This window comes from Balearica regulorum, chromosome 5 (assembly GCF_011004875.1).
Source record: "Balearica regulorum gibbericeps isolate bBalReg1 chromosome 5, bBalReg1.pri, whole genome shotgun sequence".
NCBI classification, from domain to species: Eukaryota; Metazoa; Chordata; class Aves; order Gruiformes; family Gruidae; genus Balearica; species Balearica regulorum.
Window position 1 is genome coordinate 68,363,240 of NC_046188.1, and position 20,341 is coordinate 68,383,580.

The 20,341-nt window shown below is 37.2% G+C and overlaps 1 protein-coding gene across 2 annotated transcripts in view; it reads right to left on the minus strand.

Moving 5' to 3' along the window:
* Positions 1 to 20,341, minus strand: part of SHANK2 (SH3 and multiple ankyrin repeat domains 2) — a 320,878-nt gene that overhangs the window by 284,179 nt on the left and 16,358 nt on the right. For both annotated transcript variants that reach the window (XM_075755401.1, XM_075755400.1), the window contains exons 5-11: positions 18,505 to 18,708; positions 16,714 to 16,785; positions 16,046 to 16,154; positions 15,627 to 15,778; positions 14,654 to 14,821; positions 11,449 to 11,565; positions 6,424 to 6,501 (exon numbers count right to left, since the gene is read on the minus strand). In XM_075755401.1, coding sequence (XP_075611516.1) covers positions 6,424 to 6,501; positions 11,449 to 11,565; positions 14,654 to 14,821; positions 15,627 to 15,778; positions 16,046 to 16,154; positions 16,714 to 16,785; positions 18,505 to 18,708 — 900 coding nt within the window. The remainder of the gene's footprint in view (positions 1 to 6,423; positions 6,502 to 11,448; positions 11,566 to 14,653; positions 14,822 to 15,626; positions 15,779 to 16,045; positions 16,155 to 16,713; positions 16,786 to 18,504; positions 18,709 to 20,341) is intronic.

Below are 20,341 nucleotides of genomic sequence, written 5' to 3' on the forward strand. Positions count from 1 at the left end.
GTGAAATATCTTCAGAAGTAGTTGAGGCAGAAGCATCTTTGCTGTCTCATGTTTTCAGCAGGAGTATTGCATTCTGCTTTATCTTCTTGTCACCAGCTGTATAACGAACCAAATACTGACCTTCGGTAATTGTACTTCATGTGTCAGTAAGGAGAAGCATTTGTCTAACAGTTTGTCAGTACTTGAAAATTCACAATAGCAGGAAATCCGCTGACACTTGAGGTCACCTCTCACTTGCCATCAAGCACTTTCATGTTGGAAGTGTTACTTGGAACAGTAACTTGTATCTCTACTATTCTCAGGAATATTTTCATTTGGCAACATTTCCCTAATACGCTAACAGATACCGTATTAGCACCACAAAAGGCATAAATATGCCCAAGGTGATGTGTAAAATTCCCAAAAAGACTTTTTCTGAAATGAGAACGTGTGTTCCTCTGTATAAACAGCACTTCAAGGTAGCTGATGAGAAAACATATCATAACTAATCATGGTTTGCATCACCATGAGACCTCTCCTCTTTTTTTTTTTTCATTTTGTTATTTTAATTATGTCTTTCTAGAATTTACATTGAATATGCCTACAAACGTACATGTTAACACACTGTTATTTTTAAAGGAAAAATCCTTAGTTTGTTCTGGTATGATCACTTCTGTAGATTTAAAAATGCTATATGCAACTCTTACTAATACCTCTATGTCCAAGTCTTAAAAACCCATTCTGCAGAATTTTTTATTACACTTATTCTAACACTTTTGGGGGTTTTACATAGTTAAAACCTTAAACCTTTTCTCATCAATATGTAAATACCCCAAATAATGGAGTAAGCATAAATTAGACTGTATACTCTTCCATGACAGATTGTCCTTTACTTATTATTTCTGCACTGCAAAACACAACGTAACCGATCAACACAAGCAGTGACCTAACTTTAAAAAAAAAAAACCTAAACCAACCACAGCAAGTATGAATAAATTCCATTATTTGACTCTCAGCAGGACAAAAGCTGGAAAAAGCTGAAAGTCTGACTAAAGGCAGAATGCATCATGAGAAGAGTGCTATATTTTTTTGCCAATAATACACAATATTCAATGATGCATTCTTCACACAGGTGCTTCAGGAAAGGAATTAGGATGAAAATAAATACTTGGCAAAAAAAAGTGCTTGTGTAATTCATATGCTCCATTAACACAGGTTACATATTTTAACATTGAGAGAAAATATCACTTTGTATTTGTAAAGATGTCTTTTGAGGCACCGGACTAATATTATTTTCGGGTTTAAAATTAGCTTTCTCAGAGTTTCATCCTTTCAAAAATAAGTCAGAGAAAAAATACCTGAGAATAACTTCTTGTCCTTTGTCTGTAAATTTAAACCAAAAGATGGAAATTAAAAATTTTAATAACCTAAATCAAATTTGAGTTTTGGGAAGCCTTTCAAGTGATGTGCTGGATAATAAACAAGACTCATTTTTCAGAGACAACTAGCAAAGCTGGGAGCATCGCTTGCATATCCACCTTCTGGCAGCCCCATCCCCCCAGCTCAGTCTCCGCAGTCCGAGCCTTCCTCCCCAGCATCACCTTTTCATCCATTTTCCCCTCTACTCTGCTCTTCTTTCTCTTCTACCCATGATGACTAAAAATCTTCCCAAGACCCCCATCAATGCTGGTGTTGCTCCATTCACTCTACCTTTTCAGGCTCAGGCTCCCAGCCTGAGTCTCAGCCAGTCTTGTACTTTCTCACCCATCCCCAAGCTCAACGATTACTTACCCATCGCCAACCGCGCCCGTCTGTATTTCCCCCAGCCAGCTTAGCTTCCAACTACTGCAGTTTGGTTTTGGAGCCCCTGTATTTGAGTCAGACTGCAAACCGGTTTACTCTGCCACGTTATTAACATGGAGATCACTGACAGCATGCAGGGCAATTAAACAAAGCAAAACAAAACAACACAACACAACAGGGGAGATGGGACGAGGAGAGGTGGGTCAACAGAGTTTTTCAGTATGAGCAAAACAACACATGTTTTCCCTCACCCATACTCCGAAATAGCTGAATCATTTTGTTTTTCCGAACAATGCCGCCTGAGATACCAGGCATGGAAAATTTCATTTCAAATGATTCAAATCTGGCAAAAATATGAGCAATTGAAAATTGATGTACAGCCAACACATGGAAAGGAACAATTCTACCTGCAGTGGACCTGGAAGATTGCTGCTCCTCCTGCCATCTATGTCACATAAGTACATTAATAACTCATGCTGATTTGGGATAGCAATGGCCTGTAATAAGGTACACCAGAGAGAGAAATCACTCTCAGGTACAAGTCCGCTGTTAAAAGGTGTCGCTAAATGTCACCTCAGAATATTTCTTCTGTATATTTCAACACATATGCTTCAAAACCACTGACTAATTATTGGCTCTATTAGTTCTAAGCTTGAAAGTGCTTTATAGCCCATATGAAAACTTGTAAATTATTCACATAGAGCTTCTGCTCACTAAAAGAAAAAAGGAAAAACATGATAAACAATGTGCATGTTCATTTTAACTTATACGATAGAATTTCAACAGCTGTAAGCACTGCAGAATTGATATTTCTGAGTTACTGGACTAATATTTGCTAGATAGTAAGAAATTATTTTACATTCATCTAGGAACACATAAAATGTGCAGAAGACTGTGTAGCTATGGACATTGATAGGATACCATGGCTTTTTTGAAAGGGTATTTTGGAACATTTTACCAATAAAATAGAAACTGTAACATAAAGAAAAACCCTAAAACCACTGGAAACTTTAAAGCTAACCTATAGCTGGAACAGAAGTTACAGTTCAGCATTTCATAAGCCAGTATATGAGAGCTGTAAATTGATGCACTGTATGTCGGTGGCGAACATCGTGTTTCAGCAAGCTCTATCATAAGGTACGAATGGTTGTGGAGGCATCAGCAGTACTTACGGCAGGCGTGGTTGAGGGTGCATCCAAGTTCAGTGCTACCAATGAAAGCACAGACCTGCTCCAATTTTAGTTACTTCAAAAGAAAAATGGCCAAGCACAATGTATATAACAGTGTATTATTAGCCAGCACTTCTAGCTCTGTAATGCCAATGGCTTTTTCCATCTGTTAGCACAGAATAATTAGGGTATAAGGTACTTAGATTACCCAGCCAAGATGGGATGGATAAGTGATTAATAAACAGAATTGGCAATATAGTATAATGACGTGGCACAGGTCTCATTTTAACTCTAATTGCTAGTCAGTCCTTAACCAAAATGCTCAGTACACAAAAAATTCTCAGACTTGGACCAAGGATGGTGATGCAGGAATTGCCCTCATGTACTTGGAACATATAAGGGGAAGACAGAGAGAGAAGATTGACCCCACACTCATACAAGCGTTAATACTTATCAGCAGGGAGGGACCCCACAAAAAACATACAGACATTTCTGCTGACCAATATTGTGTTATTGCAGAGTACAGCCTATCAGCATCACAATCTATTAAGGCTGACAGTCACACACAGACATTCGGCTATGAGTGACATCAACTGTACTCAACACTGATTACTAACTTAATGAACCCCAGTAATCAGCCAGGATGAAACACATTCCTTCAAAGGTAGCTAATAAAAGCGTAGGTGCTTAATTGGGAAATACCAGCAAGGTTTTTCATGGCCTCAACACCTGGCAATGCCATTCCAACAGTAACTCTGCTAGACACTGAAAAGGCAAAAAGCACCGCCAGATCCCAGGCAGAGGGGCGTACGCAGTGTGGGATACCTGAATTAAGTGGCACAGAGTTCAGCCCAGATTAGTTTTCCTTCCATATGATCTGGTAAACACATGCTTGTTTTAATAAACATTGTGATTTGGTAAGAAGTGAACGCATGCACATCTTTTTTTCTTTGGTGGTAAAATTACACTACATTCATTGGACACTGATGCTAGATACAAACTCTGCTGCTCATTTTCATCAAAATAAATAAAGCCTTGGCAGGCCTTGAAAGCAACACACAAATTTCCCCATGTCTGGCTACCTTTTGTTTTACAGAATAGCACAGTTTTCATATCATCAATTTTCTAAGCAGCAATTCAAAAGAATCATCCTTTTAGATTTCTGGGAAAAGAACATAATGGAGGTTACTCAAAGGAAGAGATGCTGCAGCTACAACCATTCTCATTATGTACATATGAGATGCTTCGATGTTCCTTGCTACTGATTACATGAGTAAACATTTTTAGTATGCAAAATCCTATTAACTCAAGGGGATTCTGCATAATTTTATAACAGCTCCACTTGTGGTGCCTGATCGACTGGGTCAGCAACAGACAGATGGCAAAGAATTAATTCTAATGCTGCTTTATTGCAGTGCTGGCGTCAGGGTTTTTCCTACTCGCTCCATTCGGAAAAACTAGAACTTTTCCTACATTCCCTACGTCTAAAAATAAGACATCACAGAGTAAAAAGATGGGAAGTAATTTTCTTTTTTTCAGGAAGTGGACCTAGAAAGGATAAAACAAAGCCAACCTAACTGTCAGTCCTTCTGTCCATGCTAGGGGAAGAGTGACCAGTCAAAAGCCCAAGCATCAGAAGCGTAACATATAACAAACAACAACAAACAGGATTTTATTCCATAGGGACAGGACATAGTTCACTGGTCAGTAAGTGCACTTCCACAGCTACACCTTTCTCTTGAAATTATTTCTTCTGCCCCCTGTGCTCACTTGATTTTATTTAGCTCTGGCTAGCCATCCTTCACTTCTTGAAGCCCTGCAACCATCAGCACTAGCTTTTACAAAGGTTTTCTTTTCCGCCTTTTTCCCCTGTATTTTTCTGTTCTAAGAGGAAGAACAAGAATGTTGCAGGAGTCAGCACACAGAGGAAGACAAATAGAAACTATTGTACTTGCCATTTACCCTCCCCACATAAAACCCTAAACCAAAAAGAAAAGTTAATCTCAAAGATACAAAGTAATAATCTAATCTCTCACAGTAAAGAGATGACACTGGAACCCATCCCTCCAATAACTGGGGTTTTCTCTTATTCCATTTTTTAATATCTAGTACTTAGTGAATTTGTGCTTAGCATATATTTAGATGGCAAACTATTAGCAGTCCAAAAATGGTGCCTAAAATTAAATTATTAATGCACTGTTTCTCCAATTTTGGGAAAATAGTCCCAAAAGTAAACAATGATCTGACTGGGATTTGCAGGCAGAACTCTTAAGCTCTTGAGATACACAACTTACATCCAGAAAACCTTCAAAATATGGAGATAATTAAACTGATGTAGAAATATTTGGCTGAGGTTTTTTTAAAGCCTGAAACTCAGAGGCGTTATCTACACATAAACTTTGAGGAGCCAACTCAGAGACCAACACGGGCATAGTTAATATTCCAATTATTTCACTTATCAAAGCATGAGAGAAAAGGCAGTCTTCCTTGAATTCCATGCCAGCATTATCCAAAGTGGGTTGAGGATGTAACGGGAAAGATACAACAAGCAAAAGGAAATCGGGATTTCTTTTGGTTGAAAGACTACTTGGTTTTGGGAAACAGTCCCCTCATGTTTCACTACAGGACAGTTCCTTTTAACGGTACCGTGCCATCATTTTTCCAGAAGCACTATTTTCGGTAACTTGAACAAAATTCTTTCTGTTCCTTTTGCTTAAAACATTACAGCTTTCATCCCTATTTCTCACATGTCAGTTTGCATTATGAATGTTTCTCTGAAATTCAGGCTAATTAAGACTGCTTCAGAAATAAGGGCTTAAGGTTGTCAGGCACACCTGACAGCCCCTTGGACAAAAAATTTTCTTCCATTTGGGTTTTTAATTAAGCGTTCTGAAAGTACTTTTATATAAGAAAATGGTGAGAAACCATCTAGTTAATTTTGAGTAATCCAAAGAAAGACTTCATTTTCTTTTGCAGATATAAATGACAGCTTCAACTTCTACCGCTGACAGTGCAATAAATCAATCCCATCCCTGAAACTTAGCCCAGCTCTTTGGCCTCGCATCCAAGGAAGGACGAGCTTCTTTCTGCCTAAGGCAAGAGAGGCCAAGCAAAGTGTAGCTGCCCAGTCACTCCTTGGATCTCTCTTGCACGGACTGGAGATCATCACGGAGCAAAGAACAATCCGACCGCAGGACACCAACGATTTCATGTTTTGTCATCAACCGCTCATATAATTCTCAAACTCAGTGACATCAGACCAGCTAAGAGAGAGTGATTTTTCTCTCATTCCTAATTAGTCCAGGACTTCTTCACTTATTACACAAAAGCCATAGTTTTCAAAATGATAGTTATCTTACTTTCCAGCTGTTTTCAGCCTTGTGCAGTGCAAATTCTCCACAAACCAAGTTCGCGTGAGATTTTCTGGCAAATATTTCTAGGGGGCAGAAGGAAAGGGTATTTCTTTTTTTACCTGAAATGGAGACTGGCTGTTGTAATTCTTAATCTCCTTGTTGGCTCCCCGGAACAGCAGCACTCTTGCACAGTTCTCCTGAAAATGGTAGAAGAGTGAACTTGTTCATAAGTGTCTTTAGTTACTAAAGAGATATTGTGGCTATGAGATGTGTTGCTGTTTGGTATATTTTTTTTAGATAAGAACAAAAGAAAATAACATAAATAAATTATCTGAGAAATTAAGTTATTAAAATAGTATTTTAAATATGACAAGGCTTTAGGTGCTTTGCAGTGTTAGAGTAGAAACAATATGCAAGTGTAAAATAATGTAGAGGAATGTGAGAGGTAAACATCTTCGTGAATTTTTAAGAAACTGTACTGGGGAAGTTCCATACTCAACAAATCAGATTTTGCAGAAAATTCGTTAGTTCAAAATGAAATTTGACTCTAATATGGGTTTTGCCTATTTTTTAGGGAAAACAGTACTGTTCGCACTATAGTAAACAGTACCTGGGATGAACGATATCTTCCCCTACTGCTAAAAATTAAACAAAGCGGGTTTACCACTTGCATGTACTAATTTGGGGTTTTTTTCAACCTATCTTTAAATTAAAGATTTAATGAATGATTTTTTAAAAAATGTACCTGAAATTGTTTGGCCTTCCTACAGACACTGTGCTGACCCATCTTACCTTCTCTCTTTTCCCCTAAAAAATACTAAGTTACAGCACAAATCCAATACAGTCCTTCTAACGAGAAAAGTATGGCTTCAGATCCTCTGAACTGAGGAAATCTGCAAACGAAATCCCTTCAACACAATATTTTTGGACAAATACAGTGTACTGCTTAAGTCCCTACTGTACACTGCTGTAAAATACAACTGACCATCATCTGCTAGAAATCCTCCGTGGTTCTGTGGCACGGTTCTCAGAATACTAGGCTTTTTGATGATATTTTTGATATATTCCCTATATGTCATCTTTAATGTTCATCTTAGGACCTTATGCAGACCAGTTGACATTTCAAAATGTTTTTTATGTTTATTGTGAAATATTTCTATTAATTTCGTTGTGCTTTCCAGATTTCGTATCATGTTGTGTTATGGAATTCTACCTAATGAGGTATTTCAATGAGCTACCTTTCACTTTTAACAGTAAATTTTCAGCCAGAGAAAACAATCATATAATTTATCTATTTTAGTGACAGAAATGAGGCTTATTGAGTAGATTCTGAGTCATACGTGAATGTGCAGAAATTATGATTGAAAATAATTTTCATCATTGTGTTTTCTAATTTAGCACATCAGATTCTTGATCCCATTAACTCTTCCCCATCACAGGATTGTCCCAAATATATCTGGGGAAGAGGCTATCCTATGCTTTCACTGAGATTCAGTACTCCAAAAAGATATCCTTTTGTTCCCCCCACACTTCCTATTCTGCATAACAGACTGAAACAACAGAGCGGATCACATCTCAAGATGGTATATCAACAATCATCTCATAGAGAGTAATTTTTTAATGATATATAATTAATTGAAGTAGTGTCATTTGTTGGCACTGAAATCTTCACATTAGGTGTGTTCTCTATATCTGTAAATGTAGAAAGACCAAGAGCGATGTGTAAAACATCAAAATGTTTTTCTCATTTTTCCTTATTCTGTATTAGCCATCATCCAAAAGAAGTAAACATGCTGCAATCTAGATGAAGACCTCCAGGTTAAAAAACAAATAAACTAAAAAGTCAAATCTTTTCAGGGTTACTTTTCCACAAATTCCTTTTTGACTGGCTCCTAAATGATTTTAAGTTTGCACACTGTATTAGATTCCCATAATAACAAGTATTCCACCAGGTACTGCTTAGTAAACATACTGGAAATGTTAGTAGAACCCTTTGGCATTAAAATGCCCAAATTTGATCAAGAACTTGAGGATATAAATAATGATATTAAGAGACACACTGCATTTATTGGTTGATTACTATTTGGTTATCAGAATAAATAATTCAACACTACAAAAGCAAAAGAATTACACATTTAAAAACTCTACATGATTTACAAATTTAACTAAGCTGTCTGCAGTGTAACAAAAAACATGCAAAGTGATTTATGTATTAAATGGTTTGGTAAGAAAGGTTTTGACAAAAGTGGTCAGAGTTGTTCAACATAAGAATTTTCAAGAAAACTTGTTTTGGATGAAGCACTGCATTTGTTTGTTTATTCTTTTAAAACAAACAGAAGCATTCTTAGCTTCATCTTCTCTCCCTTTTGTCTCCTCTCCATCCTTGCAGTATTAAAGGGAACAAACTAGGGAGAATAAGCAAAAAAGTCACCACCAGAAATTATTCTGATTACTTTTCCTTTGTTAATTCAACAGAAAATCCACATTTTAGAGCTCTCCATTGTTAAGGTGCTGCCTACAAATGCCGTAACTCCTGTTTGCACATATTTTAGCTCTGATAATCTAGTAACTATTGAGAGCTTAGTATTGTTCATTCATTATATCACACCTAAATTGAATATGCAGTAGCTTTTTAGGCTTCTTAAGATTAAAAAGAATTTCATGGAGAAGTGTGGGCTTGTCAGCAGATTAGATTCAATTTGTTGTCTGAGAGTCAATTAACTGATTTGAAAACTAAACAGTTTTCATATAGAATCCAATTCACTGACTGAAAGAAGGCACAGTTCATTCCAGCATAGTTATTTGCAAAAGAGAGAGGCATAAGATCTGTCTAGATTTTATTCAGTTAGTGGATGGCCATAAAATAACTTTTAAAAACAAAAATTTATTCAGATCAGCACTTAGCTGACACTTGGGAAAACAGAATTACCAACTTTAGAAAGCATTCCAAGAAAATTACCCAGGGAATATTGGCAGGGAAAAAATCAAATGGGTAATGACTCCATCTACAGGAATCAAGAGGTAAAAAGGATACTGCTGTCCTCCTCATCCTCTCCATCTAGAGAAGGCCAACATCATTCCTTCCACATTAGCTAATAACTTTCAATAAAAGGGACACTCAAAAAAATCTGCATAGGTTACTGCTCACAGCACCCTGAGAAAAACTTTTAATTTTGACATATACCTGATTAAGGAAAACAGAAACCCAACAGCGTAGTCACAAGATGTTCAACTTCCATTCACAAAGCCAAGCTTAATGACTATGAAAATATTTGCAAGTTTCTAGATGCAATTTCAGTTAAAGTCTCCAAGTCTTCTACAGAATAACTTTTTTTCATTGAAGGCAGGAAAAAAATAATCACATCTCTATGTGAAAAATACTGTCATTTTGCAGGACTATTCTAATTTCAGCATCATACTGCATAACCTTTGCTAAAAGTGTATGATCTTGTAAACAACTATAGTCATGAAAATACTGCAATAAAATGGTTAAAAAAAAACCCAAACAAAAAAAAAAAGATGACTTCACATTTTTAATTTTATATGTGCATTATGGTCCAGGCTTCAAAATTCTTTCTCAAGAAAAGTGAAGTAAATGAGATTAAAGTGAATATTTTTAAATATTTTTTTCAACAGAAGAGTTTATAGTTACACATGTTAAGCTCTTGATGGGAAGCCTAAACGCAAAATTCCTGTTGAGATGAAGGTGAATTTAATTTCTCTAAAATTTTCTAGGAATTCTAACAAGTGCCAACTTCCAAAAACTTTGTATGCCTGCAGTTGCAGCAGCCATCCAAGCTGAGCAAATACACTACTGCTAACCTTAAACTAGTTGACGTAGGTACTTGACAGCCTGTTGAAGACGCTTGGTAGGCAGTGAGCAAGGAGTAGTCCGCAGAGGTACTGCTCCCACTGATATGCTGCGTACTTCAAATAATCAGCATTCATGGGGAAGATTTGTACGGCTAGACTCTTTATGAATTGATAGCAATTATGACATGTACATCAAGTCAACAGTCTTGAAAAATGTCAAATTATTCCCAAAATTCCATTTTTAAAAAAGTTGAGAGTGTTTTAGACCTAATTGAGGAATCTCTCTTGACAAGACTTTTGAAAAAAACCTAAGATGGTAATTAATTAAGAAGCAGATGCTTTAACAGATGTTTCACTAGTTGCAGTCACATCTCATGACTTGTGTTTTCCTAATTCAATGTAACATTATATACACTGTGTTTTAACACAGTTGTAAAACTCATTCCCTCTCCATCCCATCCATGCAAAGAGTATAAAATGCTATCAAATCAAATGGTTCTATTATTTGTAAATGACTACACAAGTTGTAAACAGCAGAGAATCCTATCACTTCTGTATAATCTACAGATACATTTCCACAGTATTGTCCAAGTATTTCTTATTGTATTCTAATTTAAATTCTAGCAAAACAGCAATAAATCCCAAATAGGAAACAAATATTTAGATATGACACTAAAAATAAATTTAAGTCAATAGTATATGGCATTGTTTTATTTTCTAATTGTATGTAAATATGTATACTCTTGCTACCTACAATGAGCAGCCCTATTTGTAATCAGTGAATAAAATACTAATAATACAGTTTTTAATTATGCACTTTCTAGTTTCTAAGACCACTGTTTAAAAGCTGTAACACTTCATTGCATATTAAATAAATCAAACTAAAAATAATGAACTACATTCTCCTTCAGCGTAACTTTCCTCTATAGATCAATAATAATGGGAAATTTATTCCAAAATCCATTTATTAAAAGTGAGGAAACTGCATCTCAGGAAAACCTAACACCAAACTACTAAACTCCTTCAACAGAAAACTCAACAAGCCTCTGTTTCTGTGGATGGACATAAAAGATTTGACATTTGTACCTTAATTATGCCTTTTTTTTCTCTTGGCTACATGTCATTCTCTTACAGCACCAGTTTCCAGTCTCCATGGGACTGGACTCCCCGGACCCATCTTCTCCCAAAGCAAGACATCCCTCCCACTTAGCCACACAGAGGGGACCCGAGGCATCCCTCAGCTCCCGCCAGAGACCTTTATGCCACTGAAGGAGGACAGTAGGACTCTGCAGCACTGGGTCTGCCGGCAGAGGAGGTGCGTGCCAGCTCACCTGGTTGTACAGGGCACAGATGTGCAGCGCTGTGTTTCCCGAGGCGTTCTGTGCACACATATCGGCACCATAGAAGAGGAGGTGCTCTAGATGTTGGACGTGTCCGTATCGGCAAGCCTGTAAAGAGATGCATTCATATTTTGGTTATTATACAATCTAGGCAAGCGTTCCAGGTAAATATTTTTAGCAAAGATGCTACTTAACTTAGGGTCTAATTTTTAGAACCTGGACTGAATTGGGAGGATTAACACCCAGATGTACATCCCTGCCTGTAAACACCAATGTGTGCACTTCAGGTACAGCAATTCTCTGCATAAGTTTAAGCACTGCTTATTTGAGGAATGACAGTTTAAGAGATTGAGAAAATACAAAGTTTGGCACTTTTTATCCACTAACATTCATAACTGTCAAATGTGACAAGCAGACTAACAGATTTTTTTTGTCCTGGTAATCTTCAGGAAGTTGCCCACTAGATGGCACTGAAGATGATCGGATTTCTAAAGTTTGCTTTTAAGGTGCGAAAACAGTTTGGGGAAATCTGGCCAAAGTTCAAGTAATCATCATCTTGATTCTGTGACGTCAGATAGACACACAGTATATACAGGGCACTGATCCAAGAGGGAAAAATCTTCAAGAATTACTTTATCAGTCACACAAAGAAAATGTTAGACCCTGAATACTTGGAAATAAATCTCTCTGAATGAGACACTTGAAACTTTCCTGATTAGCAAATAGGTTTGATAAAAAACACAGTATTTCCATTCATCAGTCTCATTTAGCTGACCTCCTCCTTCTCTATAGCACGTCAACTGAGGACCTCTCAATTTGTAATGTTTTTAACTTTGCATCACGACAGATCAGTATCAGTCCTGTACAATAATATAGAATTTAAGCTGAGAGATACAGGTATAAAAAGCCATTCACTCTGCCTTAGGTACCTAATTACTACTGAGTTCAGTGGGAATTACAAACCTACACATCTTGCAATTTGGATCAGAAAAATTAAGTGTACTGCCCAATATACAAATTAAATCTGTGACACATCCCAAATCCCAGTCTAGTATCCTAACCATTACATCTTTTCTTCCTCCATTTTCAACACACAGAAAGGGAAAAAACAATGTTTATTAAATATTTTACTCATTTACAAATTATTTGCCAAAATAAAGGAGACATTATGCTAGCTGTTATTACAACTGGAACATATTAACACTAGGCAACGGAAAGCAAGCATCCAACAACAAGCAAAGACAGTAACAGTACCAAACCGTAACTGTGTTTCTGACTGTGCAGGAAATTAGAGTAAATACACAATTAGCTATAAATTACCAATTCTGTCTAGTCTCTAAAAGTCACTCAACATCTAGGTATGAATGTGCAGATGTAATTATTAAAACAACTCCTAAAATACAAGAACTAATTCCAACATTCCATCCTTACTACAATAAACTGGACTAAAACCAGGCGCTTTTTCCACTTCCCTTCCTTTGCTAGAGCAGGATTTGCCTCCTCTTTGCCAATCTGATGATAACGTTTACTCAGCTTAAGAGGAGGCGCTGGAAGACAACCAGCGCAGGGGAGATGCACTTTGCCCCGTCAGAGGTGCCTGCATGGGAGCTGAGCTATCCAAACCATTCATCAGGGCTCCCTGGTACGGTCAACAGAGAGAGACAGGTATCTCCAGAGGATGTCCTTTTTATTACTATCCTAGCACAGCATGAACTGCCACCAGAATGCCTTCCCTTTTCCCCTTTACTCTAACGGTAACCCAGAGGCTTCACTTCTACAGTTAAAGATTGCGTTAACAAAATGAAAAATACACTTGCTACCAATTATTTCCTTGCCACATGAGGTAACTTTGCCTTCTTCACACAGATGACAACATATGGGATTGTATCTTAGCTCCATCTTTCTTAATTCAGTGAGGAATGCTTGTATTATTGATTACTGAAAACAGATTGCCCGTAATCCACATGTAAACATTGATTTATTTAGGATTACAACCAATGCAATGTGTTTGGAAAGCTCTGTTTCATTAAGAGACATTATATCCATATGCATATCAGGCTGGTTTTCAACATAAGGAAATTTTTCTCTATAATTTCAGGGAGTCCAGATGAGTTAATATTTTGATCTAAACAATCCATTTCCTCCACATCCTCAGAAACGATGGTAGTAAATTAATCCTTTTTTTTCCCCTACCGGAGACGGATCCAAATGACTTTGATCTGAGCACACTTCCACAGTGAAAAAGCTCAGATTTCTTCCCAAACTTGGGTACCAAAGCTATCTTTCATTTCTTTCAAAGAGAAGAAGAAAAGAAGTTGTGTACTAAAAAGATTAGTGCACAGAAAAAAAGTGAGCCTAGATAACCTAAGCAAGCCTGTAAGGTTGATGCCTTACCAACCATTAAGAGATCTTTTTAAGAGATACAAATTAGGTCTTTGGTGAGGAAGGAGGTCGATCTTTCCAATAGCTGTGGTGAAGCTGACCAAGATGTGCCATCGCCTGATGAATCATGAGCACTACAAACCTCAAAAGATTGCTTTTTAAAAATAAGTTTTCTTATTGCTACCATCTTTATACACACACTTAATATGTAAGAGAAGAAAGGAAAACCCCCATACAAACAGCAAAAGAAAAATCACTAGAATCCCTGTTTCCACACACGCAGGGAAGGAAAACTGACTCAAACGGTGAGTTTCTAAGAGTTTAACATCCTTCAGCACAACATACTGAATCCTAGCAGCAGGAGCCTGAATTCGAATCTTCCTGTAAAGTTCACTAGAGAGAAAGGAGAAAGTACCTCTGACAAACACGCAAGAAGCATTACCAAGGTTACTAAAACTGGCATCTAACAAAAAGATCAAGTTCCACTTTTTTTACTGAAGTGCCACTAATGGGATGCCTAACTTCCAAGAGTCTGTTACATAAATATGATTAGTGCAATTTCTGCAGCAAAATCCACAAATTTTCAAAAGGACTTCAAAAAGTCACAGAACTCCACTGGAACAGTTTCCACTTCTAATTCACCACAGCGGGATACAAAATAATAGGCAAACAGAAAAAGAAAGTAATTCCATACTTATATGTGCATGGACTAAACACATCCAAACGGCCTTCAAAACAACGTTTAACCATAGAACATACGTGGCACATTTCCTCATGCAAATTCAACTCCAAACAAAACTTAAAACTTTCCTACCTGATGAATTTCTTGCCAGCCATTTTCGTCTTTGCAACTGACTGTAGCGTGTTCATGAAGTAACAGTTCACAGCAGTAAGGATCCCCTCCCACAATAGCAGTGTGGTACAGTGGTGTCAGGCCACAGCTGTCTTTGTAGTTAGGAGATGCTCCAAGCTCTAAAAGGGTCTGAAAGCAATCAAAAACTGTGAAAAATGTATTTTGGAGGGACTTCTAACTGTTAAGGGACTTTTCTACCTGAAAAAGTATTTACAAGGTTGATATTTGCCATAACGTATATTTGTTGCTCACTTCTGTGTAAGCTGAGAGAATTGGCTGCAGCACAGAATAAGTTAAGGAATGACCTCAGAAGAATTAGCATCTAAAGGAATCTACGGGGATAGCAAGGAAAGGATGAGTGGTGATGTCCAATTTCCACCCTCTCATTAAGTTCAAGAATCTCAGTTCTGAAAATGCTGCATTGACCTTTGCAACACATTCACCTCTTCAGTTACAAGATGCTTTATCAAAAATGTCATGCAATTTGAGTATCTGTCAGAAGGAAATAAGCAAAAGCCATAAACCTAAGATTTAATCTAGAATATCAAGGTGTTTTAAGAATACCTGTTAAAATACAAAAGAAAACAGGAGAGATTGTGCTAAGATATAATGTGTAATCCACACTACTGGCATTTACTTTCAAAGAGATAAGCAACAATAACGCTATTCTCTTCAGACAGATCTTTCCCCATCTATCAATGAATGAGGTTAAATTTCACCACTTTTTCTTCCTACCAAAAAAAAAAAATAAATCAGAAATTAAAAGGCCCTTTATTGAAAGCAAATGCTAAGATTTGAAAGCCACAAGCAAGCACTAGAGCAAGCACATATTAAAGGATCCACTGAGGATGATACAGTAATTAACTGAAAACATTCTCCTTTATATATTTCTTTTCTATAAAATTATGTATAATTTGCTACTGAAAGCATTTACCTTGAGGGTTACTTGGTTCTTGGCTCTGGCCGCTTTGTGCAGAGCTGTCATTCCATCTTTCGCTCTGAAGTCCAAATGTGCTCCTCCATTTTTCAGAGCTTTTATCACTTCTACTGTATTGTCAAGCTGAACTGCCAAAGTTAGGGGTGTTTCTAAAGAACAGAAGAGCACGTACTTAAAAAAAGATCAGCAAATTTACAAAATAAAGAACATCTACTTTAAAAATAGTAAGTTAAAAATGCTGCTCAAAGAAAATCCTAAATTATCAATTTTCTCCTTTGGACAGCAAAACCATACAGACTCCATTAGCCCAGAGTTAGGAAGGCAACAGAAAGAATGTGTAAGATTCAGCCTGTTAATCAATTTAGGTTGAACAAACCAAAGGTACTACTTCATGCCACTAGTTTTATTGTTCTGACCTCCACTTTCTAGGTCATGATAGTTTGGGTCCAGTCCTCGGTCCAACATCTTTGTTATTTTTTCCACTGAGAGATGGTGGACATGATCCATAAATTTTCTCAAATTAGCCTGAAACAAAGAGTGACAAATGAATCATCCTCTAATTTTAAAATGAAAATTTTGATGAAAAGTGAAATATTCTGATGTCAATATCCACTCACATTCCTGGAGAACCTGACTTTATAATGAGAGCATTAGCCCTACGGTTTATAATGTTCACAGAAAGAAGATTCTGGTTTTCACAGTTTTAAGGAAAAAAAAAAGACTGAAAGATTTATTCAGTAAGAAATTAAGATGATGTTTGGTGATCATTATTAATCTTCTGACCTGCAAACGAGTCTAAAGACATAGATCGGCATTTTTGCAGCATGCTGAAAGCACACTGTATTAACAAAGTAAAGTTCATTTAAAATTACTTGTATACATATGGAAGAGTCAATCATGGGAATTCTTCTGCGAGGGGAATTCCCAGATCACAATTCACACATCCGTTGGTGCTGGAAGCACACGCAGTTTGTTGTTCAGCAATTGGCCCAGGTGGTAATGAACTCCTACTCATTTCCAGTTTCTCAGACATTTCGCTTTGCTAAGTCGGCAGTGGCCAACTTCTCCAGTAAATTGGGCATACCTTTGTATGAAGCTTGGCCAGCTGTTTTTCATCAAGATTGAACTGTTTGTACACTCTTTTCTTGTATCGAAACTGAGGGAGGAAAAAAAGAATAAATTTTAAATGTCCTATTTTGCTTAAAAACTCGTAATTTTCTGACTTTACCAGAAAGTATCATTCACGATTATGTAGATTTAGGCAAAATTTTTTAAAAAGGCTTAGTAGTTCATTTTGAATATTCACCAATAATCAGCACTCTGATTAACATAGTGGCATCATAGTTTTACAGTTCATTTAAGCAAAATTTGTATCCTGTATAAATATACTGAAATCAGTGGAGGTGTATAGGAAATGCGATCAGCCTCTAGAATCTACATAAATAAGCAAGAATTACAGTGAAAAGCGCTTTTCCCTAAGGGTATCTGTGTACTTTCATTTACAGTCTCAGGCAGAAAGAAGAACTGGGAAGACATATTAAATAAAAAAATACATATTTCAATGTATCAGCTTAGTATTTCTGAAATTTAAAAAAAAAAAAAAAGATTCCTGAAAAATCCCTTAATCAACACAGGCAGATGTTTAACAGGACTGGTCCTGCGAACAAGGTTCAGATAATTGCCTCTTTTTTTTTTTGGCTAAAACTCACTCACATTTTACTCTGAACAGTTTGCTACCCTACGGCCAGAGTAGCAAGATCTATGGCAAAAATCCTGGGATTAGTTATAATTTAGAATTATCTAATCATACTAGACAGAATTCAAAGAATGCAGCATGTCTGTTGGACAAGGAGACTTTTTGAATGAGGCTTTAATATCGTTTTTTCACAAGACCACTTTTAATCCCCGAACTGCAATCCTGTAGAAGAATTTTGCAAACAGTGAACACTCATGAAACAACGTGATGAAAAAAAAAAAAGTGGTAATTTAATCTGCTTATGGCTATAAGATGGACATCAGTGATCGAATCTCTGAAACAAACTTCTATAAAAGCTGGGACTTGAAACCTTCTCTGGATCCTGGTTCTTTTTTCTTGGATTTGTGTTATAGCGGAGTAAGTCTATTAACTGCAGATTATTAGTGGTTGATGTACCACCATACAAGCAATACCAAAGTTAATTAAATACTAGTTTCATGCCCCAGTTTCCTGCTATACTGTGTTTCAGTGTGCTCTGGCTCTGCTCCATGTCTGCCCAGTGCCATAATAGTTCTGCCCAGTTTATGCCCCAGCTGCACAGCCTCTGCACGAGCAACGGGGCAGGGGGGAAATTCCAGTGCCTATGTGCGACTGCTTCACTTCTCTTCCCTTACTGCTTTCCCAGGAGACAGACAGAGGAAATCTGTGCTCTCTGAAGGAGGGCACGGAGGGAACAAGATGGGGGTGGGGGGAAAGAAAACAAAAAAAAAGGCTTCACTGAGATGGAAAGACTCTCTCCGAGAGAAAGCAAAGGTTGGTTATTCAACAACTGCTACCCTACTATTGCAAACCTAATGAGAAACCCAAAAGCTTAACCTAGAATCTTACATTTCTTTATTAAATCACAGAACAAGATACATCTCCTGCATCCTCAGCAGAGGAAAACCTCAAAATCAAATCTCCCAGGGGGGCTGATTCTTTGTAGCCTTTGGAGATAACACATGGAACAGCTTCACCGAGCAGGTGAACACCAGCACTTCTGTGAGCAAGGGTTCAAGTTCAGAGTTGCTGATCACTATTTCCCAAATGCAATTCAGGTGCATGTAGAAACCTCAAAATACAGCCTACTGAATAGTTTGTATCAGAATACAAACGTTTCGGAGATTAAATCTAAAATACCTCAAGTGAAGGAACTCCTTTATTCACTGGCTGTGGGTATTCCCTAAGAAGTCGTTCCTCATCCAGAAACTTCCCATCTCTACCATTGCTTGCAGGCTGGAACAGTCCATAATTCAGGACATCTTTCAAACTCTGATTCAAAGTGCACAAAATTCGTTGCTTTGCAACCCACACTGAAGCTTCTGGGTTAAATCTAATGCATTTCTGCAAAGAAAAATTAATAAAAAAATCTAATTAATGAAAAAAACATTTAATAGTATCTTACATTCTAAAATTTACAAATGTCCTAACTATACCCACACATACACAATAAACCTACAAATTCCATGGCAAAACACACATCAACAGAATTACATTTGAGACGTGCATTCCTCTATAATAACTAATGCACAAGTACTGTGAAAACACAGGACATCTCAAGTCCTTCCACAAACATCAGAGATCATATACTTCTCTACGGAGAAAGAAACCCTCCACAGCAAACCTGTTTGAAAAGCCAAGTAATAGGGATGTTACAAGCTGTTTAAGCTTTGACTTGACTCGAGGCTGTTCTGACAACCAGTCTGATCCGCAACAATTTCACAAAAAAAACCCCAGCATTCAGGCAAGAATTCTACTTCATTTTAATCTACATTTATCTCAGGGTAAGTTCATGGGAGGAACTATACAAGCAGAAGACTTGAAAACCTTGACAATCCTTTCCAGTTCTCTGCTTCTTACCAAGCTCAATGTAGGAATTTAAGAAATTTAGGAATTTCACAATTGTAGCTTACACTGTAGTCATTGGCTACCAGCAGATGGCAATGCCTAGAAATCCATTTGTTGCCTCTGAAGTGCATTATGAGCACCCCATGCCAGGCCATTCAACACAGGATGCAGGGACAGCACATGGGCCAAAGAAAAATGTTAACGAATATATCTTTTTTTATCAGTACATTTCCATGAATGTAGCTGTCATTCTGGCTACAGCAATAAAGTCAGTAACCACTCTTCAGGCCTCTTTTGAAGACCTCTGCTACTCTTCATATTATAATTGTACATAAAGATAAGAGAACAGAAGTAAAAATAAGACTGATGTTTAAAGAGAGTGAAGTGTTTCCTTTAACTTTACCCACAGCTGCTTCTGCAGTGCTCACCTCTGCATTATCTGTTGGCATCTTTTTAAAGTCCCAAGGCCATCCATAAGAAAATGATTACAGTTTGTCTTTTAGAACTAAATATCCTGGCAAACCCTGCATACATCTGAAAGCAATCTCTGATGTCATATACACAAATCAAATAACGAATTCATTTGAATATTTCAATTCCGAATTTTGAAGAGCAAATTCAAAGGCAGAAGTCAAAATATTTTATACGTTCACAATGTCTTCTTGACTGTTTCAGTATTATGTGGCAAAAAATTTTAACAGTAAAAAGTACAACCAGGACATGAAGGACTTTCAATTTACAACTGCTTTTAACTGAGCAAACACTACAGTCAACCAGTCCTCCATATATATTCACTTTACCGGAGCAGAAATGACTAGCTGGTTTTGAATATCACAACCTACTGAAGTTGAGGAGTTTGGCTCTGTTTCTGTGAATTAATCCTCAGATATGAGGACTATCACTAACACTGATACCAAGATGTCATCTAATTGTCATTGTGGGCTAGCAGTCCCACTGAAGCTGCTGTGATAACATCTCACAAGGGTTTGCCTGAGGAAGCAAGGTAGGCTCGTGAATGTTGGGTTCTGTCCAGCTCCACCGTGCCTGGGCATGAATTATTAAAAATTACCACTTGGTTTGTCTTTCATCAGTTCCTGCACAAACTGCACTTTTTCAGATATGGCTCAAG